Source organism: Petromyzon marinus (genome assembly GCF_048934315.1).
Source record: "Petromyzon marinus isolate PM22_M1 ecotype Great Lakes invasive population chromosome 68 unlocalized genomic scaffold, UKy_Petmar_22M1.pri1.0 chr68_unloc.1, whole genome shotgun sequence".
In the NCBI taxonomy this organism is placed as follows: domain Eukaryota; kingdom Metazoa; phylum Chordata; class Hyperoartia; order Petromyzontiformes; family Petromyzontidae; genus Petromyzon; species Petromyzon marinus.
In genome coordinates, this window is record NW_027422597.1 from 1,930,939 (window position 1) to 1,953,582 (window position 22,644).

General features: G+C 58.2%; 4 protein-coding genes across 4 annotated transcripts; all 4 read right to left on the minus strand.

Moving 5' to 3' along the window:
• Nucleotides 1-91: 91 nt before the first annotated feature.
• On the minus strand, nt 92-4,374 carry LOC142907998 (uncharacterized). Its single transcript, XM_076058121.1, has one exon. The coding sequence runs from the start codon at nt 3,355-3,357 to the stop codon at nt 1,090-1,092; it is 2,268 nt and encodes a 755-aa protein (XP_075914236.1). The 5' UTR covers nt 3,358-4,374; the 3' UTR covers nt 92-1,089.
• A 2,168-nt stretch (nt 4,375-6,542) lies between these two features.
• Nucleotides 6,543-10,705, minus strand: LOC142907999 (uncharacterized). The gene has a single exon (XM_076058122.1). It carries the CDS (start codon nt 9,841-9,843, stop codon nt 7,591-7,593), a length of 2,253 nt encoding a protein of 750 aa, XP_075914237.1. The 5' UTR covers nt 9,844-10,705; the 3' UTR covers nt 6,543-7,590.
• A 1,341-nt stretch (nt 10,706-12,046) lies between these two features.
• LOC142908000 (uncharacterized) lies at nt 12,047-16,144 on the minus strand. Its single transcript, XM_076058123.1, has one exon. The coding sequence runs from the start codon at nt 15,137-15,139 to the stop codon at nt 12,905-12,907; it is 2,235 nt and encodes a 744-aa protein (XP_075914238.1). The 5' UTR covers nt 15,140-16,144; the 3' UTR covers nt 12,047-12,904.
• A 1,740-nt stretch (nt 16,145-17,884) lies between these two features.
• Nucleotides 17,885-21,247, minus strand: LOC142908001 (uncharacterized). Its single transcript, XM_076058124.1, has one exon. The coding sequence runs from the start codon at nt 20,293-20,295 to the stop codon at nt 18,013-18,015; it is 2,283 nt and encodes a 760-aa protein (XP_075914239.1). The 5' UTR covers nt 20,296-21,247; the 3' UTR covers nt 17,885-18,012.
• Between the last annotated feature and the right edge of the window lie 1,397 nt (nt 21,248-22,644).

Sequence of the window (22,644 nt, forward strand, 5' to 3'; positions counted from 1 at the left end):
ACCAACACCACCACCACCAACACCACCACCACCAACACCACCAGACTCCAAATATACAGCAGCAGCAGCAGACTCGGTCAGTGTCAGGATGGAACCTACGACCTCCTGTAAACCAGGCGAGGGAGTTAACATCCCATCAGAGGGAGAGAGAGAGAGAGAGACACAGACTCCAGATATACAGCAGCAGGCATAGTCAGAATTGGGATGGAACCCACGACCTCCTGTATCCCGGGCGACTTGGTTAACATCTCCATAGGCACCGTGATGCCCCCTCTGGTTCAAGCCAATTGCCTGCCTCTGCGACTGCTGATGAAACTAAACTAGAAACTAGTTTTATTTATTTTACTTCATCAGGTTAAGACCCCACTGAGCTGCTATAAAACATTTCAGCTCGCGACCTGACCACAAAGGGTTGTCTAATTAATATCTTATAATAATATGAATATTCTAAATTGATATTAATATCCTCAAACAATATTAATATCCTCTAGTGGGTATTCAATTTTCTTGCTGTGGTTTTCACACCTGATGATTGCTCGTTTTGCAGTCGAAACGTCGTGAGAATTTTATTGTTTTATATTTTTATTATTTTATTGTTTCCCTTCTACGTGACTTTACCGAAAGAACCAAGAATATTAATCCGTGCAGTCACGAAAGCTTTAAACCAAAATGTACAAGTAGTTGTCGTTTTGATTGTGTAAATATATTTAAAGTGATGTGTTTACCCTTCCTATGGCTTTGTACTCCTTTCGGTGTTGTTTTGTGTCTTGATATTGTTGTTGCAACGTTCCGACCCCGTGTGCCTCCCACTGGAACATCTCTAAACAAAGAGCTTTACATCGTTTCAGATTTCCTACTCCTGCCGCAGTATAAATTATCACTTGCCTTGACAGCCTGTTAACAGGCTAGGTTTAGATTATTTTGGCAGCTCTACATTCCCACGGTGGTGGCGACGATAACGATGATGATGATGACGACGATGACGACGATGATGATGATGATGACGATGACGACTATGATGACGATGATGACGACGACGATAATGACGATGACGACGATGATGCTATCAGCGACTTGGTGGAGCTGCTCTCATTTCGCCTTGGCTGCCGGACCGATCTCAGCGGCCGGCCCCACCGTCGCGTCAACGGCGGCGAGCTTTCGCTTCGTCGCGCGACCGGGGCCTCCTTCGGGCACCGGACGGCCGTCGATCTGCGGGCCGGCATCGCCCGGGGCGGCCGGGTAGTACGGCAAGTGCTCGGGCGGAATCGAGAAGTACTTCTTGGACAGCGAGGCCAGCCGCTCGGCCGACAGGCCGCCGACGGGGGCAGTCGGCAGTCGGACCGACTCGAGCGTCCCCTGCTCGATCGTGTCGACGTCGGCGCCAAAAATATCCCGCAGAACGGATCGCCGAAGCAGGTCGACGTTCCCCGGCGCGACCAGCGGGACGCAGGTGACCTCGTCGTCCGGAGTCGAGCTCAGGTGCCTCATGCGAAGCGCTCCTTCATCGACCTCGAAGAAGTAGTTGGACGCGTATCGGGGCGGCATCGGCCTGAAGTGCCTCTTCAGGAGACTCTCCCAGCCCGTGTAGAAAGGGCGCTGGGCATCGCGATGGTCGAAGAACGTCGCCTCGACGCCGCTGATCAGGTTGACGGCGTCGACGACTTCCCACGGCGTGTAGAAGTTCTTGCCCCTCATCGCATTGCGACACCACGCGACGACCCTATCGGCCTGGTTGTGCGAGTGGCCCGGCGGGAGGTACAACAGAACGACTTTGCGGTAGAACAAGACCGACAGCAGCGCAAAGAACATGAACGCCACTTGAGACTTGTCCTGGCCAACGCGGTTGTCCAGAATGGCCACCAGCGTCGTGGGCATCGCGCCCGGGCGCCTGCCGAGCAGCCGCATGTGGTGCACGAAGCGGAGGCTGCACAGCGCGTCCGCGTCCTTCCCTTGGCCACGCTCGTCGTAGAAGATCACGCTGTTGACGCCGCTCGTGACGTCCGCCAGCACGAAATTCCGCAGCGCCAGGCTCGAGTCGAAGCGATCGGCGGACGGCCGCACGTGGCCGCAGTGCGGCATGGCGAAGCTCCCGCCAAAGCCCTCAACCTGAACCCGAACGGTCGGCGGGCGGCTCGGTCCGCGGGCAGAGTCGGCGGCGCCGGGCTCGCCGTCGTCGCAGTGGTCCGGAACGACGGCGGCCGGGACGTCCTGGCCGGGAGCGTGCCGCTCGACGTACTCCCTCACGAAAGCGGACACCGTCCGGCGCTGGGCGACCGCCGCGGCGAGAGGCAAATTCTTCTCCTGCAGCAGGCGCTCGCGCTCGTCCGCCGGGAGATCCCCGCGCGCGAGCCGGGCGTCGAGGCGGGCGCAGCAGTCGCAGGCGTCGTCCGCGGTGCGTGCCAAGCGGAGCCCGGGGTAGAACACGTGGACGTACTGGATCCAGCGCGAATACGACACGACCCGGCTGCCCTCGACGGCATCCAAATTGGCCTTGTACCGGCGATAGAGCTCGGTCCAGGTGACGTTGGGCTCAACCGAGTACTGCCGAGGCCGACGGTGGGAGCAGGGAAAGTCGTCCTCGACCTCCCACGCGCAGGCGCTCTCCCTGATGGCCTCGAGGTCGTCGGCGGCGAGCGCGTGATGCGGGACCCTTGGCGGGCGCCTCGCGCGCGACGTTTCCACGCCGCTCTCGAGGGCCTTCCGCAGGCGGTGGACGCGGGAGCCGCCGACCGGGATGACCGCGCGGATCACGCTCTCCGACAGGCCCCGCTGAAGCATCTGCAGGACGATCCTCTCCGACTGCCGCCACTCGGATCCGCCCCGGGCCGCCTCCGTCGAGCGCCACTCGTCGCGAATGCTGCGGACGGCGTCGTCGCCGAGAATGCTGACGGCTCGGGCCATCGCGGCCTCCTTGCGGTCGCGACGTCCGCGAGCCTGACGGGGCGCGGGGACGCTGGGCCGCGAACCGCCGCTGCCGGGGAGGGTCGGCAGCTGCGAGGGCGGGAGCGACGTCACGGCAGACGGCGTAGCCACCGGCGTCGATGCCGTCACCGCCGATGATGACGATGACGATGAAGATGAAGACGACGATGACGACGATGATGATGATGACGGGCAAGACGCCGCGGCCGCCGGGAACGTGCCGCTGGAAAGGCTGACAAACTCGATGATGCGCTCCATCCACCGGCTCGCGACGGCATTGCCGCCGAACGCCCTCCTGAAGTCCTCGAGAGCGGCCAGCGACTCGCCGAAGGTGGACGCCGGCAGCGAGCGCCAATGGGCCTGCCCATACCCGAGCAAGGAATGCATTCGCTTGTTCAGCTCCGCCGCCCGTTTGTTCTCGCTGCGCTTGGACATGGCGGCAGAATGGTCCTCGTCCGGGTGCACCGCGGTGGGGGGTGTGACGGTAGTGGCCCCCCCCCCCCCCCCCCACACAAAAATAAATAAATAAATGAGTTAATTAATTACGGGGTGTCCCAGCCATGAGGTTCAAATGCCCCGCGCGGGTGACGGTGATGATGGCATCAGCAGCCTCCCTCGTTGACAAAGCCACTTTAAGATGTTTTTTTTTCTCTCTCTCGTTGGTGTTTTTTTTTCGTTTCAGTTGCCTGTTGCACCCGGTCGAAGGGCCGAATGGCTCACAGGGCTAAACCAAATTAAATTTCAAATTAAACCTTGCCACCATTGTGGCGATGGCCCAGGTGGCTTTGTCCGAAACAAAGAGCTACTACGCAGCAGCTCGCCGTAGGGGGGGAGGGGGGAGGGGCCCTTGGACCTGGCGAAATAATAAAAAGTGGTTTAGAGTAGACGGCAAAGAGCTTTCCAGCTCATCGGATTGCTCCTGCAGTCATTCAAAATACAAAGATTTCTGATTCCGATTCCCGTAAGTTTCAGATTCCTGGAATATTGATTCTGAATCGATTCTGCCTGCACTTCATAGCTAGAATCGCACGAAAAAAATCCTCACGGGAATCCATTCGTGCGTGTTTGGAGGATTGGGGACAGCGTGATGAAGAATCGATTCTTCGTAAACGATACAGCGGGCGGGAGAGTAAATCGTCGATATCATGAATAGATTCTAAGGAGGAGGAATCGCCGAGGAAATTAAATCGCTTAATAGGGGGCGGAGCCGTCGTGATTGTGGATCGATTCCTAGGGGGTGGACTCGTCGACATAGTGAATCGATTGTTGGCTGGTGGGAGTGTGAATCCCGGAATAGTGAATCGATTTAAGGGGGGTGGAATCGTCGAGGTAGCGATTCTATGCTCGGTGTGCAAGTGGTGGGGTGGTAGGGGGTGAATCGATTTAATGATAACTTATTCCTAGGGGCGGGAATCGTAGAAATAATCGATTCCTCGACTCCCTCCACCCCACTCCTATCCCATTTCCCTACCCCTCCTACCCCCTCCCCCCACCCCTCCCCCACCCTTAACCCCTCCCCTCACTCCTCCCCCCACCCCGCCCCCCCCCTTACCCCCTCCCCCCCCCTTACCCCCTCCTCCCTCCTTTTCTGGCTGTGCTGCCCAGCGAACGCAGGCCAAGTGTTAGAACCTCGCGTGCCTCACCACCAACACCACCACCAACACCACCACCAACACCACCAACACCACCACTACCACCAACACCACCAACACCAACACCACCACTACCACCAACACCACCAACACCAACACCACCACGAACACCACCACCAACACCACCACCACCACCACCAACACCACCAACACCACCACCACCACTACCACCAACACCACCAACACCACCACCAACACCACCACCAACACCACCACCACCACCAACACCACCAACACCAACAACACCACCACCAACACCACCAACACCACCACCAACACCACCACCAACAACACCAACACCACCACTACCACCAACACCACCAACACCACCACCAACACCACCACCAACAACACCAACACCACCAACACCACCAACACCACCAACACCACCAACACCACCACCAACATCAACACCACCACCAACACCACCACCAACACCACCACCAACACCACCACCACCACTACCACCAACACCACCAACACCACCACCACCAACACCACCACCAACACCACCACCACCACCAACAACAACAACAACCGCCATTCGCCACTAAGTGGCGGTGACGTCACCACGACGCTTGTGCCAGGCTATGTGCACCCTGAGGCCACGTGAAGTGTCGAACGCCCGCTGGCAGGAGGTCACGGGGCAGACCCAGGTGCCACGGGTCGACTGACTGAGATGACTGGCTGATGCACCACCTGTGCCCCCTACTGTGCCAACCTGCTGTGCTTTAGCCACCCGGCGCTCCGCTCGCTGTTGTGAGCGTCGCTCCTCCGCCCTCCGTTGTTGTTGGAGGGCGACTGCCTCCAACTGCCCAGTAGCATCCTTCACGAGCCTCCTCCACAGAGGCCGATCTTGACACCGCTGGTACCAGTCATCGGCAAGTCCACTCAGCTCCACGTCCTCCTGTACCACATCACTCTATCTCTTCTCTAGCCCGTGCCGCGCCCGCTTAGCCCCCTCAATCCGGCCAAACAAAAGCTGTTTCGGCATGCGGTGGCTGGGCATGCGGGCTACATGACCCAGCCATCGCAGCCTTGCCTGCCGGAGGAGCTCACCGATGGGACCCTGCCCAGATCTTTCAAGGATTTGTGAGCTCCTCACACAATCCAGTCTGGTTAAACCCAGGATGGATCGTAGGCAGGCCAGCCTAAATGTTTCTAACCGGCGAAGATGTTCCATTAGGGGGGTCCACGTTTCGCAAGCGTAGAGAAGGGAGGGAATGACCGTGGCCGAGAAGACCTGAAGCTTAGTGCGGAGCGACAGACCAGGTAGCTTCCACACAGCGTTACGCAACCGATGAAAAGATATTGCCGCTCGACTGATTCGGAGTGAAACCTCTGCTGTTAAACTGGTGCCAGTCATAAGCACACTGCCCAGGTATGGGAAACTCTCCACTCTCTCCACAACTGCCCCATCACCGATTGGGAGTTGTGGGGGTGGAGTGTCCGATGGTACAAAATACCCAGGCAGGTGCTTGGTTTTGGTGGGGCTGATGGTAAGGCCCCACCTCTTAGTGGCACGCTCCAGTCTCAGCAGCAGCGTCTCCAACTCCTCCTCTGACTGAGCAGCTATTACCAAGTCACCACCACCAACACCACCAACACCAACAACACCACCACCAACACCACCAACACCACCACCAACACCACCACCAACAACACCAACACCACCACTACCACCAACACCACCAACACCACCACCAACAACACCAACACCACCACCAACACCACCAACACCAACACCACCACTACCACCAACACCACCACCAACACCACCACCACCACCAACACCACCACCAACACCACCACCAACACCACCACCACCAACACCACCACCACCACCAACACCACCACCAACACCACCACCAACACCACCAACACCACCACCAACACCACCACCACCAACACCACCACAACCAACACCACCAGACTCCAAATATACAGCAGCAGCAGACTCGGTCAGTGTCAGGATGGAACCCACGACCTCCTGTAAACCAGGCGAGGGAGTTAACATCCCATCAGAGGGAGAGAGAGAGAGACACAGACTCCAGATATACAGCAGCAGGCATAGTCAGAATTGGGATGGAACCCACGACCTCCTGTAGCCCAGGCGAGGTGGTTAACATCTCCATAGGCAAAGTGGTGCCCCCATCTGGTTCAAGCCAATTGCCTGCCTCTGCGACTGCTGATGAAACTAAACTAGAAACTAGTTTTATTTATTTTACTTCATCAGGTAAAGACCCCACTGAGCTGTTATAAAACATTTCAGCTCGCGACCTGACCACAAAGGGTAGTCTAATTAATATCTTATAATAATATGAATATTCTAAATTGATATTAATATCCTCAAACAATATTAATATCCTCTAGTGGGTATTCAATTTTCTTGCTGTGGTTTTCACACCTGATGATGATTGCTCGTTTTGCAGTCGAAACGTCGTGAGAATTTTATTGATTTATATTTTTATTATTTTATTGTTTCCCTTCTACGTGACTTTACCGACAGAACCAAGAATATGAATCCCTGCAGTCACGGAAGCTTTAAACCAAAATTTACAAGTAGTTGTCGTTTTAATTGTGTAAATAAATTTAAAGTGATGTGTTTACCCTTCCTATGGCTTTGTACTCCTTTCGGTGTTGTTTTGTGTCTTGATATTGTTGTTGCAACGTTCCGACCCCGTGTGCCTCCTACTGGAACATCTCTAAACAAAGAGCTTTACAGCGTTTCCGATTTCCTACTCCTGCCGCAGTATAAATTATCACTTGCCCTGACAGCCTGTTAACAGGCTAGGTTTAGATTATTTTGGCAGCTCTACATTCCCACGGTGGTGGCGACGACGACGATGACGATGATGACGATGATGACGACGACGATGACGACGATGACGATGATGATGATGACAATGACGACGATTACGACGATGATGACGATGACGACTATGATGACGATGATGACGATGACGATGATGATGACGACGACGATGATGCTATCAGCGACTTGGTGGAGCTGCTCTCATTTCGCCTTGGCTGCCGGACCGATCTCAGCGGCCGGCCCCACCGTCGCGTCAACGGCGGCGAGCTTTCGCTTCGTCGCGCGACCGGGGCCTCCTTCGGGCACCGGACGGCCGTCGATCTGCGGGCCGGCATCGCCCGGGGCGGCCGGGTAGTACGGCAAGTGCTCGGGCGGAATCGAGAAGTACTTCTTGGACAGCGAGGCCAGCCGCTCGGCCGACAGGCCGCCGACGGGGGCAGTCGGCAGTCGGACCGACTCGAGCGTCCCCTGCTCGATCGTGTCGACGTCGGCGCCAAAAATATCCCGCAGAACGGATCGCCGAAGCAGGTCGACGTTCCCCGGCGCGACCAGCGGGACGCAGGTGACCTCGTCGTCCGGAGTCGAGCTCAGGTGCCTCATGCGAAGCGCTCCTTCATCGACCTCGAAGAAGTAGTTGGACGCGTATCGGGGCGGCATCGGCCTGAAGTGCCTCTTCAGGAGACTCTCCCAGCCCGTGTAGAAAGGGCGCTGGGCATCGCGATGGTCGAAGAACGTCGCCTCGACGCCGCTGATCAGGTTGACGGCGTCGACGACTTCCCACGGCGTGTAGAAGTTCTTGCCCCTCATCGCGTTGCGACACCACGCGACGACCCTATCGGCCTGGTTGTGCGAGTGGCCCGGCGGGAGGTACAACAGAACGACTTTGCGGTAGAACAAGACCGACAGCAGCGCAAAGAACATGAACGCCACTTGAGACTTGTCCTGGCCAACGCGGTTGTCCAGAATGGCCACCAGCGTCGTGGGCATCGCGCCCGGGCGCCTGCCGAGCAGCCGCATGTGGTGCACGAAGCGGAGGCTGCACAGCGCGTCCGCGTCCTTCCCTTGGCCACGCTCGTCGTAGAAGATCACGCTGTTGACGCCGCTCGTGACGTCCGCCAGCACGAAATTCCGCAGCGCCAGGCTCGAGTCGAAGCGATCGGCGGACGGCCGCACGTGGCCGCAGTGCGGCATGGCGAAGCTCCCGCCAAAGCCCTCAACCTGAACCCGAACGGTCGGCGGGCGGCTCGGTCCGCGGGCAGAGTCGGCGGCGCCGGGCTCGCCGTCGTCGCAGTGGTCCGGAACGACGGCGGCCGGGACGTCCTGGCCGGGAGCGTGCCGCTCGACGTACTCCCTCACGAAAGCGGACACCGTCCGGCGCTGGGCGACCGCCGCGGCGAGAGGCAAATTCTTCTCCTGCAGCAGGCGCTCGCGCTCGTCCGCCGGGAGATCCCCGCGCGCGAGCCGGGCGTCGAGGCGGGCGCAGCAGTCGCAGGCGTCGTCCGCGGTGCGTGCCAAGCGGAGCCCGGGGTAGAACACGTGGACGTACTGGATCCAGCGCGAATACGACACGACCCGGCTGCCCTCGACGGCATCCAAATTGGCCTTGTACCGGCGATAGAGCTCGGTCCAGGTGACGTTGGGTTCAACCGAGTACTGCCGAGGCCGACGGTGGGAGCAGGGAAAGTCGTCCTCGACCTCCCACGCGCAGGCGCTCTCCCTGATGGCCTCGAGGTCGTCGGCGGCGAGCGCGTGATGCGGGACCCTTGGCGACGTTTCCACGCCGCTCTCGAGGGCCTTCCGCAGGCGGTGGACGCGGGAGCCGCCGACCGGGATGACCGCGCGGATCACGCTCTCCGACAGGCCCCGCTGAAGCATCTGCAGGACGATCCTCTCCGACTGCCGCCACTCGGATCCGCCCCGGGCCGCCTCCGTCGAGCGCCACTCGTCGCGAATGCTGCGGACGGCGTCGTCGCCGAGAATGCTGACGGCTCGGGCCATCGCGGCCTCCTTGCGGTCGCGACGTCCGCGAGCCTGACGGGGCGCGGGGACGCTGGGCCGCGAACCGCCGCTGCCGGGGAGGGTCGGCAGCTGCGAGGGCGGGAGCGACGTCACGGCAGACGGCGTAGCCACCGGCGTCGATGCCGTCACCGATGACGACGATGATGACGATGACGATGACGATGATGACGACGATGATGATGATGATGTCGGGCAAGACGCCGCGGCCGCCGGGAACGTGCCGCTGGAAAGGCTGACAAACTCGATGATGCGCTCCATCCACCGGCTCGCGACGGCATTGCCGCCGAACGCCCTCCTGAAGTCCTCGAGAGCGGCCAGCGACTCGCCGAAGGTGGACGCCGGCAGCGAGCGCCAATGGGCCTGCCCATACCCGAGCAAGGAATGCATTCGCTTGTTCAGCTCCGCCGCCCGTTTGTTCTCGCTGCGCTTGGACATGGCGGCAGAATGGTCCTCGTCCGGTGCACCGCAGTGGGGGGTGTGACGGTAGTCGCCCCCCCCCCCCACAAGTAAATAAATAAATAAATGGGTTAATTAATTACGGGGTGTCCCAGCCATGAGGTTCAAATGCCCCGCGTGGGTGACGGTGATGATGGCATCAGCAGCCTCCCTCGTTGACAAAGCCACTTTAAGATGTTTTTTTTTCTCTCTCTCGTTGGTGTTTTTTTTTCGTTTCAGTTGCCTGTTGCACCCGGTCGAAGGGCCGAATGGCTCACAGGGCTAAACCAAATTAAATTAAATTAAACCTTGCCACCATTGTGGCGATGGCCCAGGTGGCTTTGTCCGAAACAAAGAGCTACTACGCAGCAGCTCGCCGTAGGGGGGGAGGGGGGAGGCCCTTGGAGCTGGCGAAATAATAAAAAGTGGTTTAGAGTAGACGGCAAAGAGCTTTCCAGCTCATCGGATTGCTCCTGCAGTCATTCACAATACAAAGATTTCTGATTCCGATTCCCGTAAGTTTCAGATTCCTGGAATATTGATTCTGAATCGATTCTGCCTGCACTTCATAGCTAGAATCGCACAAAAAAAATCCTCACGGGAATCGATTCGTGCGTGTTTGGAGCATTGGGGACAGCGTGATGAAGAATCGATTCTTCGTAAACGATACAGCGGGCGGGAGAGTACATCGTCGATATCATGAATAGATTCTAAGGAGGAGGAATCGCCGAGGAATAGAAATCGCTTAATAGGGGGCGGAGCCGTCGTGATTGTGGATCGATTCCTAGGGGGTGGACTCGTCGACATAGTGAATCGATTGTTGGCTGGTGGGAGTGTGAATCCCGGGATAGGGAATCGATTCAAGGGGGGTGGAATTGTCGAGGTGGTGATTCTATGCTCGGTGAGCAAGTGGTGGGGGGGTAGGGGGTGAATCGATTTAATGATAACTTATTCCTAAGGGCGGGAATCGTCGAAATAATCGATTCCTCGACTCCCTCCACCCCACTCCTATCCCCCTTCCCTACCCCTCCTACCCCCTTCCCCCACCCCTCCCCCACCCTTAACCCCTCCCCCACCCTTAACCCCTCCCCCACCCCTCCCCCCACCCCTCCCCCCACCCCTCCCCCCCCTTACCCCCTCCCCCCTCCTTTTCTGGCTGTGCTGCCTAGCGAACGCAGGCCAAGTGTTAGAACCTCGCGTGCCTCACCACCAACACCACCACCAACACCACCACCAACACCACTACCAACACCAACACCACCACTACCACCAACACCACCAACACCACCACCAACACCACCAACACCACCACCACCACTACCACCAACACCACCACCACCAACACCACCACTACCACCAACACCACCAACACCACCACCAACACCACCACCACCAACACCACCACCAACACCACCACCAACAACACCAACACCACCACTACCACCAACACCACCAACACCACCACCAACAACACCAACACCACCACCACCAACACCACCAACACCACCAACACCACCACTACCACCAACACCACCAACACCACCACCAACACCACCACCAACACCACCACCAACATCACCACCAACACCACCAACACCAACAACACCACCACCAACACCACCAACACCAACACCACCACCAACACCACCACCAACAACACCAACACCACCAACACCACCACCACCACCACCAACACCACCAACACCACCAACACCAACAACACCACCACCAACACCACCAACACCAACACCACCACCAACACCACCACCAACAACACCAACACCACCACTACCACCAACACCACCAACACCACCACCAACAACACCAACACCACCACCACCAACACCACCAACACCACCAACACCACCAACACCACCACTACCACCAACACCACCAACACCACCACCAACACCACCACCAACACCACCACCAACATCACCACCAACACCACCACCAACACCACCACCAACACCACCACCAACACCACCACCACCACCACCAACACCACCACCAACACCACCAACACCACCACCAACACCAACACCACCACCACCAACACCACCAGACTCCAAATATACAGCAGCAGCAGACTCGGTCAGTGTCAGGATGGAACCCACGACCTCCTGTAAACCAGGCGAGGGAGTTAACATCCCATCAGAGGGAGAGAGAGACACAGAATCCAGATATACAGCAGCAGGCATAGTCAGAATTGGGATCGAACCCACGACCTCCTGTATTCCAGGCGACTTGGTTAACATCTCCTAGCCACCGTGGCGCCCCCCTCTGGTTCAAGCCAATTGCCTGCCTCTGCGACTGCTGATGAAACTAAACTAGAAACTAGTTTTATTTATTTTACTTCATCAGGTAAAGACCCCACTGAGCTGTTATAAAACATTTCAGCTCGCGACCTGACCACAAAGGGTAGTCTCATTAATATCTTATAATAATATGAATATTCTAAATTGATATTAATATCCTCAAACAATATTAATATCCTCTAGTGGGTATTCAATTTTCTTGCTGTGGTTTTCACACCTGATGATGATTGCTCGTTTTGCAGTCGAAACGTCGTGAGAATTTTATTGATTTATATTTTTATTATTTTATTGTTTCCCTTCTACGTGACTTTACCGACAGAACCAAGAATATTAATCCCTGCAGTCACGAAAGCTTTAAACCAAAATTTACAAGTAGTTGTCATTTTAATTGTGTAAATAAATTTAAAGTGATGTGTTTACCCTTCCTATGGCTTTGTACTCCTTTCGGTGTTGTTTTGTGTCTTGATATTGTTGTTGCAACGTTCCGACCCCGTGTGCCTCCTACTGGAACATCTCTAAACAAAGAGCTTTACAGCATTTCAGATTTCCTACTCCTGCCGCAGTATAAATTATCACTTGCCCTGACAGCCTGTTAACAGGCTATGTTTAGATTATTTTGGCAGCTCTACATTCCCACGGTGGTGGCGACGACGACGATGACGATGATGATGATGACGACGATGATGATGACGATGATGACGATGACGACGACGATGCTATCAGCCGACTTGGTGGAGCTGCTCTCATTTCGCCTTGGCTGCCGGACCGATCTCAGCGGCCGGCCCCACCGTCGCGTCAACGGCGGCGAGCTTTCGCTTCGTCGCGCGACCGGGGCCTCCTTCGGGCACCGGACGGCCGTCGATCTGCGGGCCGGCATCGCCCGGGGCGGCCGGGTAGTACGGCAAGTGCTCGGGCGGAATCGAGAAGTACTTCTTGGACAGCGAGGCCAGCCGCTCGGCCGACAGGCCGCCGACGGGGGCAGTCGGCAGTCGGACCGACTCGAGCGTCCCCTGCTCGATCGTGTCGACGTCGGCGCCAAAAATATCCCGCAGAACGGATCGCCGAAGCAGGTCGACGTTCCCCGGCGCGACCAGCGGGACGCAGGTGACCTCGTCGTCCGGAGTCGAGCTCAGGTGCCTCATGCGAAGCGCTCCTTCATCGACCTCGAAGAAGTAGTTGGACGCGTATCGGGGCGGCATCGGCCTGAAGTGCCTCTTCAGGAGACTCTCCCAGCCCGTGTAGAAAGGGCGCTGGGCATCGCGATGGTCGAAGAACGTCGCCTCGACGCCGCTGATCAGGTTGACGGCGTCGACGACTTCCCACGGCGTGTAGAAGTTCTTGCCCCTCATCGCATTGCGACACCACGCGACGACCCTATCGGCCTGGTTGTGCGAGTGGCCCGGCGGGAGGTACAACAGAACGACTTTGCGGTAGAACAAGACCGACAGCAGCGCAAAGAACATGAACGCCACTTGAGACTTGTCCTGGCCAACGCGGTTGTCCAGAATGGCCACCAGCGTCGTGGGCATCGCGCCCGGGCGCCTGCCGAGCAGCCGCATGTGGTGCACGAAGCGGAGGCTGCACAGCGCGTCCGCGTCCTTCCCTTGGCCACGCTCGTCGTAGAAGATCACGCTGTTGACGCCGCTCGTGACGTCCGCCAGCACGAAATTCCGCAGCGCCAGGCTCGAGTCGAAGCGATCGGCGGACGGCCGCACGTGGCCGCAGTGCGGCATGGCGAAGCTCCCGCCAAAGCCCTCAACCTGAACCCGAACGGTCGGCGGGCGGCTCGGTCCGCGGGCAGAGTCGGCGGCGCCGGGCTCGCCGTCGTCGCAGTGGTCCGGAACGACGGCGGCCGGGACGTCCTGGCCGGGAGCGTGCCGCTCGACGTACTCCCTCACGAAAGCGGACACCGTCCGGCGCTGGGCGACCGCCGCGGCGAGAGGCAAATTCTTCTCCTGCAGCAGGCGCTCGCGCTCGTCCGCCGGGAGATCCCCGCGCGCGAGCCGGGCGTCGAGGCGGGCGCAGCAGTCGCAGGCGTCGTCCGCGGTGCGTGCCAAGCGGAGCCCGGGGTAGAACACGTGGACGTACTGGATCCAGCGCGAATACGACACGACCCGGCTGCCCTCGACGGCATCCAAATTGGCCTTGTACCGGCGATAGAGCTCGGTCCAGGTGACGTTGGGCTCAACCGAGTACTGCCGAGGCCGACGGTGGGAGCAGGGAAAGTCGTCCTCGACCTCCCACGCGCAGGCGCTCTCCCTGATGGCCTCGAGGTCGTCGGCGGCGAGCGCGTGATGCGGGACCCTTGGCGGGCGCCTCGCGCGCGACGTTTCCACGCCGCTCTCGAGGGCCTTCCGCAGGCGGTGGACGCGGGAGCCGCCGACCGGGATGACCGCGCGGATCACCCTCTCCGACAGGCCCCGCTGAAGCATCTGCAGGACGATCCTCTCCGACTGCCGCCACTCGGATCCGCCCCGGGCCGCCTCCGTCGAGCGCCACTCGTCGCGAATGCTGCGGACGGCGTCGTCGCCGAGAATGCTGACGGCTCGGGCCATCGCGGCCTCCTTGCGGTCGCGACGTCCGCGAGCCTGACGGGGCGCGGGGACGCTGGGCCGCGAACCGCCGCTGCCGGGGAGGGTCGGCAGCTGCGAGGGCGGGAGCGACGTCACGGCAGACGGCGTAGCCACCGGCGTCGATGCCGTCACCGATGATGATGATGATGACGATGATGTCGGGCAAGACGCCGCTGCCGCCGGGAACGTGCCGCTGGAAAGGCTGACAAACTCGATGATGCGCTCCATCCACCGGCTCGCGACGGCATTGCCGCCGAACGCCCTCCTGAAGTCCTCGAGAGCGGCCAGCGACTCGCCGAAGGTGGACGCCGGCAGCGAGCGCCAATGGGCCTGCCCATACCCGAGCAAGGAATGCATTCGCTTGTTCAGCTCCGCCGCCCGTTTGTTCTCGCTGCGCTTGGACATGGCGGCAGAATGGTCCTCGTCCGGGTGCACCGCGGTGGGGGGGTGACGGTAGTGGCCCCCCCCCCCCCCCCACACAAAAATAAATAAATAAATGGGTTAATTAATTACGGGGTGTCCCAGCCATGAGGTTCAAATGCCCCGCGCGGGTGACGGTGATGATGGCATCAGCAGCCTCCCTCGTTGACAAAGCCACTTGAAGATGTTTTTTTTTCTCTCTCTCGTTGGTGTTTTTTTTTCGTTTCAGTTGCCTGTTGCACCCGGTCGAAGGGCCGAATGGCTCACAGGGCTAAACCAAATTAAATTAAATTAAACCTTGCCACCATTGTGGCGATGGCCCAGGTGGCTTTGTCCGAAACAAAGAGCTACTACGCAGCAGCTCGCCGTAGGGGGGGGGAGGGAGGGGCCCTTGGACCTGGCGAAATAATAAAAAGTGGTTTAGAGTAGACGGCAAAGAGCTTTCCAGCTCATCGGATTGCTCCTGCAGTCATTCAAAATACAAAGCTTTCTGATTCCGATTCCCGTAAGTTTCAGATTCCTGGAATATTGATTCTGAATCGATTCTGCCTGCGCTTCATAGCTAGAATCGCACAAAAAAAATCCTCACGGGAATCGATTCGTGCGTGTTTGGAGGATTGGGGACAGCGTGATGAAGAATCGATTCTTCGTAAACGATACAGCGGGCGGGAGAGTACATCGTCGATATCATGAATAGATTCTAAGGAGGAGGAATCGCCGAGGAAATTAAATCGCTTAATAGGGGGCGGAGCCGTCGTGATTGTGGATCGATTCCTAGGGGGTGGACTCGTCGACATAGTGAATCGATTGTTGGCTGGTGGGAGTGTGAATCCCGGAATAGTGAATCGATTTAAGGGGGATGGAATCGTCGAGGTAGCGATTCTATGCTCGGTGTGCAAGTGGTGGGGTGGTAGGGGGTGAATCGATTTAATGATAACTTATTCCTAGGGGCGGGAATCGTAGAAATAATCGATTCCTCGACTCCCTCCACCCCACTCCTATCCCCCTTCCCTACCCCTCCTACCCCCTCCCCCCACCCCTCCCCCACCCTTAACCCCTCCCCCACCCTTAACCCCTCCCCCACCCCTCCCCCCACCCCTCCCCCCACCCCTCCCCCCCTTACCCCCTCCCCCCCCCTTACCCCCTCCCCCCTCCTTTTCTGGCTGTGCTGCCTAGCGAACGCAGGCCAAGTGTTAGAACCTCGCGTGCCTCACCACCAACACCACCAACACCACCAACACCACCACCACCACCACCAACACCACCACCAACACCACCACCAACACCACCACCAACACCACCACTACCACCAACACCACCACCAACACCACCAACACCACCACCAACACCACCAACATCAACACCAATACCACCAACACCACCACCACCACCAACACCACCAACACCACCACCAACACCACCACCACCAACACCACCAACACCACCACCAACACCACCAACACCACCAACACCAACAACACCACCACCAACACCACCACCAACAACACCAACACCACCACTACCACCAACACCACCAACACCACCACCAACAACACCAACACCACCACCACCAACACCACCACCACCAACACCACCAACACCAACACCACCACTACCACCAACACCACCAACACCACCACCAACACCACCACCAACATCACCACCAACACCACCACCAACACCACCAACACCACCACCACCAACACCACCACCAACACCAACACCACCACCAACACCACCAACACCACCACCAACACCACCACCACCAACACCACCACCACCAACACCACCAGACTCCAAATATACAGCAGCAGCAGACTCGGTCAGTGTCAGGATGGAACCCACGACCTCCTGTAAACCAGGCGAGGGAGTTAACATCCCATCAGAGGGAGAGAGAGAGAGACACAGACTCCAGATATACAGCAGCAGGCATAGTCAGAATTGGGATGGAACCCACGACCTCCTGTAGCCCAGGCGAGGTGGTTAACATCTCCTAGCCACCGTGGCGCCCCCCTCTGGTTCAAGCCAATTGCCTGCCTCTGCGACTGCTGATGAAACTAAACTAGAAACTAGTTTTATTTATTTTACTTCATCAGGTTAAGACCCCACTGAGCTGTTATAAAACATTTCAGCTCGCGACCTGACCACAAAGGGTAGTCTAATTAATATCTTATAATAATATGAATATTCTAAATTGATATTAATATCCTCAAACAATATTAATATCCTCTAGTGGGTATTCAATTTTCTTGCTGTGGTTTTCACACCTGATGATTGCTCGTTTGCAGTCGAAACGTCGTGAGAATTTTATTGATTTATATTTTTATTATTTTATTGTTTCCCTTCTACGTGACTTTACCGACAGAACCAAGAATATGAATCCCTGCAGTCACGGAAGCTTTAAACCAAAATTTACAAGTAGTTGTCGTTTTAATTGTGTAAATATATTTAAAGTGATGTGTTTACCCTTCCTATGGCTTTGTACTCCTTTCGGTGTTGTTTTGTGTCTTGATATTGTTGTTGCAACGTTCCGACCCCGTGTGCCTCCCACTGGAACATCTCTAAACAAAGAGCTTTACAGCGTTTCCGATTTCCTACTCCTGCCGCAGTATAAATTATCACTTGCCCTGACAGCCTGCTAACAGGCTAGGTTTAGATTATTTTGGCAGCTCTACATTCCCACGGTGGTGGCGACGACGACAATGATGACGACGATGATGATGATGACGACGATGATGACGATGATGATGACGACGACGATGACGATGATGACGATGATGACGACGACGATGATGATGACGATGATGATGACGATGACGATGACGACGATGCTATCAGCCGACTTGGTTGAGCTGCTCTCATTTCGCCTTGGCTGCCGGACCGATCTCAGCGGCCGGCCCCACCGTCGCGTCAACGGCGGCGAGCTTTCGCTTCGTCGCGCGACCGGGGCCTCCTTCGGGCACCGGACGGCCGTCGATCTGCGGGCCGGCATCGCCCGGGGCGGCCGGGTAGTACGGCAAGTGCTCGGGCGGAATCGAGAAGTACTTCTTGGACAGCGAGGCCAGCCGCTCGGCCGACAGGCCGCCGACGGGGGCAGTCGGCAGTCGGACCGACTCGAGCGTCCCCTGCTCGATCGTGTCGACGTCGGCGCCAAAAATATCCCGCAGAACGGATCGCCGAAGCAGGTCGACGTTCCCCGGCGCGACCAGCGGGACGCAGGTGACCTCGTCGTCCGGAGTCGAGCTCAGGTGCCTCATGCGAAGCGCTCCTTCATCGACCTCGAAGAAGTAGTTGGACGCGTATCGGGGCGGCATCGGCCTGAAGTGCCTCTTCAGGAGACTCTCCCAGCCCGTGTAGAAAGGGCGCTGGGCATCGCGATGGTCGAAGAACGTCGCCTCGACGCCGCTGATCAGGTTGACGGCGTCGACGACTTCCCACGGCGTGTAGAAGTTCTTGCCCCTCATCGCATTGCGACACCACGCGACGACCCTATCGGCCTGGTTGTGCGAGTGGCCCGGCGGGAGGTACAACAGAACGACTTTGCGGTAGAACAAGACCGACAGCAGCGCAAAGAACATGAACGCCACTTGAGACTTGTCCTGGCCAACGCGGTTGTCCAGAATGGCCACCAGCGTCGTGGGCATCGCGCCCGGGCGCCTGCCGAGCAGCCGCATGTGGTGCACGAAGCGGAGGCTGCACAGCGCGTCCGCGTCCTTCCCTTGGCCACGCTCGTCGTAGAAGATCACGCTGTTGACGCCGCTCGTGACGTCCGCCAGCACGAAATTCCGCAGCGCCAGGCTCGAGTCGAAGCGATCGGCGGACGGCCGCACGTGGCCGCAGTGCGGCATGGCGAAGCTCCCGCCAAAGCCCTCAACCTGAACCCGAACGGTCGGCGGGCGGCTCGGTCCGCGGGCAGAGTCGGCGGCGCCGGGCTCGCCGTCGTCGCAGTGGTCCGGAACGACGGCGGCCGGGACGTCCTGGCCGGGAGCGTGCCGCTCGACGTACTCCCTCACGAAAGCGGACACCGTCCGGCGCTGGGCGACCGCCGCGGCGAGAGGCAAATTCTTCTCCTGCAGCAGGCGCTCGCGCTCGTCCGCCGGGAGATCCCCGCGCGCGAGCCGGGCGTCGAGGCGGGCGCAGCAGTCGCAGGCGTCGTCCGCGGTGCGTGCCAAGCGGAGCCCGGGGTAGAACACGTGGACGTACTGGATCCAGCGCGAATACGACACGACCCGGCTGCCCTCGACGGCATCCAAATTGGCCTTGTACCGGCGATAGAGCTCGGTCCAGGTGACGTTGGGTTCAACCGAGTACTGCCGAGGCCGACGGTGGGAGCAGGGAAAGTCGTCCTCGACCTCCCACGCGCAGGCGCTCTCCCTGATGGCCTCGAGGTCGTCGGCGGCGAGCGCGTGATGCGGGACCCTTGGCGGGCGCCTCGCGCGCGACGTTTCCACGCCGCTCTCGAGGGCCTTCCGCAGGCGGTGGACGCGGGAGCCGCCGACCGGGATGACCGCGCGGATCACGCTCTCCGACAGGCCCCGCTGAAGCATCTGCAGGACGATCCTCTCCGACTGCCGCCACTCGGATCCGCCCCGGGCCGCCTCCGTCGAGCGCCACTCGTCGCGAATGCTGCGGACGGCGTCGTCGCCGAGAATGCTGACGGCTCGGGCCATCGCGGCCTCCTTGCGGTCGCGACGTCCGCGAGCCTGACGGGGCGCGGGGACGCTGGGCCGCGAACCGCCGCTGCCGGGGAGGGTCGGCAGCTGCGAGGGCGGGAGCGACGTCACGGCAGACGGCGTAGCCACCGGCGTCGATGCCGTCACCGATGATGATGACGATGACGACGATGATGATGATGATGACGGTGACGACGATGATGACGACGATGATGATGATGTCGGGCAAGACGCCGCTGCCGCCGGGAACGTGCCGCTGGAAAGGCTGACAAACTCGATGATGCGCTCCATCCACCGGCTCGCGACGGCATTGCCGCCGAACGCCCTCCTGAAGTCCTCGAGAGCGGCCAGCGACTCGCCGAAGGTGGACGCCGGCAGCGAGCGCCAATGGGCCTGCCCATACCCGAGCAAGGAATGCATTCGCTTGTTCAGCTCCGCCGCCCGTTTGTTCTCGCTGCGCTTGGACATGGCGGCAGAATGGTCCTCGCCCGGTGCACCGCGGTGGGGGGGTGACGGTAGTGCCCCCCCCCCCCCACAAAAATAAATAAATAAATGGGTTAATTAATTACGGGGTGTCCCAGCCATGAGGTTCAAATGCCCCGCGTGGGTGACGGTGATGATGGCATCAGCAGCCTCCCTCGTTGACAAAGCCACTTTAAGATGTTTTTTTTTCTCTCTCTCGTTGGTGTTTTTTTTCCGTTTCAGTTGCCTGTTGCACCCGGTCGAAGGGCCGAATGGCTCACAGGGCTAAACCAAATTAAATTTCAAATTAAACCTTGCCACCATTGTGGCGATGGCCCAGGTGGCTTTGTCCGAAACAAAGAGCTACTACGCAGCAGCTCGCCGTAGGGGGGGAGGGGGGAGGCCCTTGGAGCTGGCGAAATAATAAAAAGTGGTTTAGAGTAGACGGCAAAGAGCTTTCCAGCTCATCGGATTGCTCCTGCAGTCATTCAAAATACAAAGCTTTCTGATTCCGATTCCCGTAAGTTTCAGATTCCTGGAATATTGATTCTGAATCGATTCTGCCTGCGCTTCATAGCTAGAATCGCACAAAAAAAATCCTCACGGGAATCGATTCGTGCGTGTTTGGAGGATTGGGGACAGCGTGATGAAGAATCGATTCTTCGTAAACGATACAGCGGGCGGGAGAGTAAATCGTCGATATCATGAATAGGTTCTAAGGAGGAGGAATCGCCGAGGAAATTAAATCGCTTAATAGGGGGCGGAGCCGTCGTGATTGTGGATCGATTCCTATGGGGTGGACTCGTCGACATAGTGAATCGATTGTTGGCTGGTGGGAGTGTGAATCCCGGAATAGTGAATCGATTTAAGGGGGGTGGAATCGTCGAGGTAGCGATTCTATGCTCGGTGTGCAAGTGGTGGGGTGGTAGGGGGTGAATCGATTTAATGATAACTTATTCCTAGGAGCGGGAATCGTCGAAATCATCGATTCCTCGACTCCCTCCACCCCACTCCTATCCCCATTCCCTACCCCTCCTACCCCCTCCCCCCACCCCTCCCCCACCCTTAACCCCTCCCCTCACTCCTCCCCCCACCCCTCCCCCTCCCTTAACCCCTCCCCCACCCTTAACCCCTCCCCCACCCCTCCCCCCACCCCTCCCCCCACCCCTCCCCCCACCCCTCCCCCCCCCTTACCCCCTCCCCCCTCCTTTTCTGGCTGTGCTGCCTAGCGAACGCAGGCCAAGTGTTAGAACCTCGCGTGCCTCACCACCAACACCACCAACACCACCACCAACACCACCACCACCACCAACACCAACAACACCACCAACATCAACACCACCAACACCACCAACATCACCACCAACACCACCAACACCACCACCAACACCACCACCACCACCACCACCACCACCACAAACACCACCAACACCAACACCACCACTACCACTACCACCAACACCACCACTACCACCAACACCACCAACACCACCAACACCACCACCACCAACACCACCACCACCACCATCACCACCAACACCACCAACACCACCACCATCACCACCAACACCACCACCAACACCACCACCAACACCACCACCAACACCACCACTACCACCAACACCACCAACACCACCACCAACACCACCAACATCAACACCAATACCACCAACACCACCACCACCACCAACACCACCAACACCACCACCACCACTACCACCAACACCACCAACACCACCACCAACACCACCACCACCACCAACACCACCAACACCACCACCAACACCACCAACACCACCAACACCAACAACACCACCACCAACACCACCAACACCACCACCAACACCACCACCAACAACACCAACACCAACACCACCAACACTACCACCAACACCACCAACACCACCACCAACACCACCAACACCACCACCACCACCATCACCACCAACACCACCACTACCACCAACACCACCAACACCACCAACACCACCAACACCACCACCAACACCACCACCACCACCAACACCACCAACACCAACAACACCACCACCAACACCACCAACACCACCACCAACACCACCACCAACAACACCAACACCACCACTACCACCAACACCACCAACACCACCACCAACAACACCAACACCACCACCACCAACACCACCACCACCAACACCACCAACACCAACACCACCACTACCACCAACACCACCACCAACACCACCACCAACACCACCACCAACACCACCACCAACACCACCACCAACACCACCACCACCACCAACACCACCACCAACACCACCACCAACACCACCAACACAACCACCAACACCACCACCACCAACACCACCACAA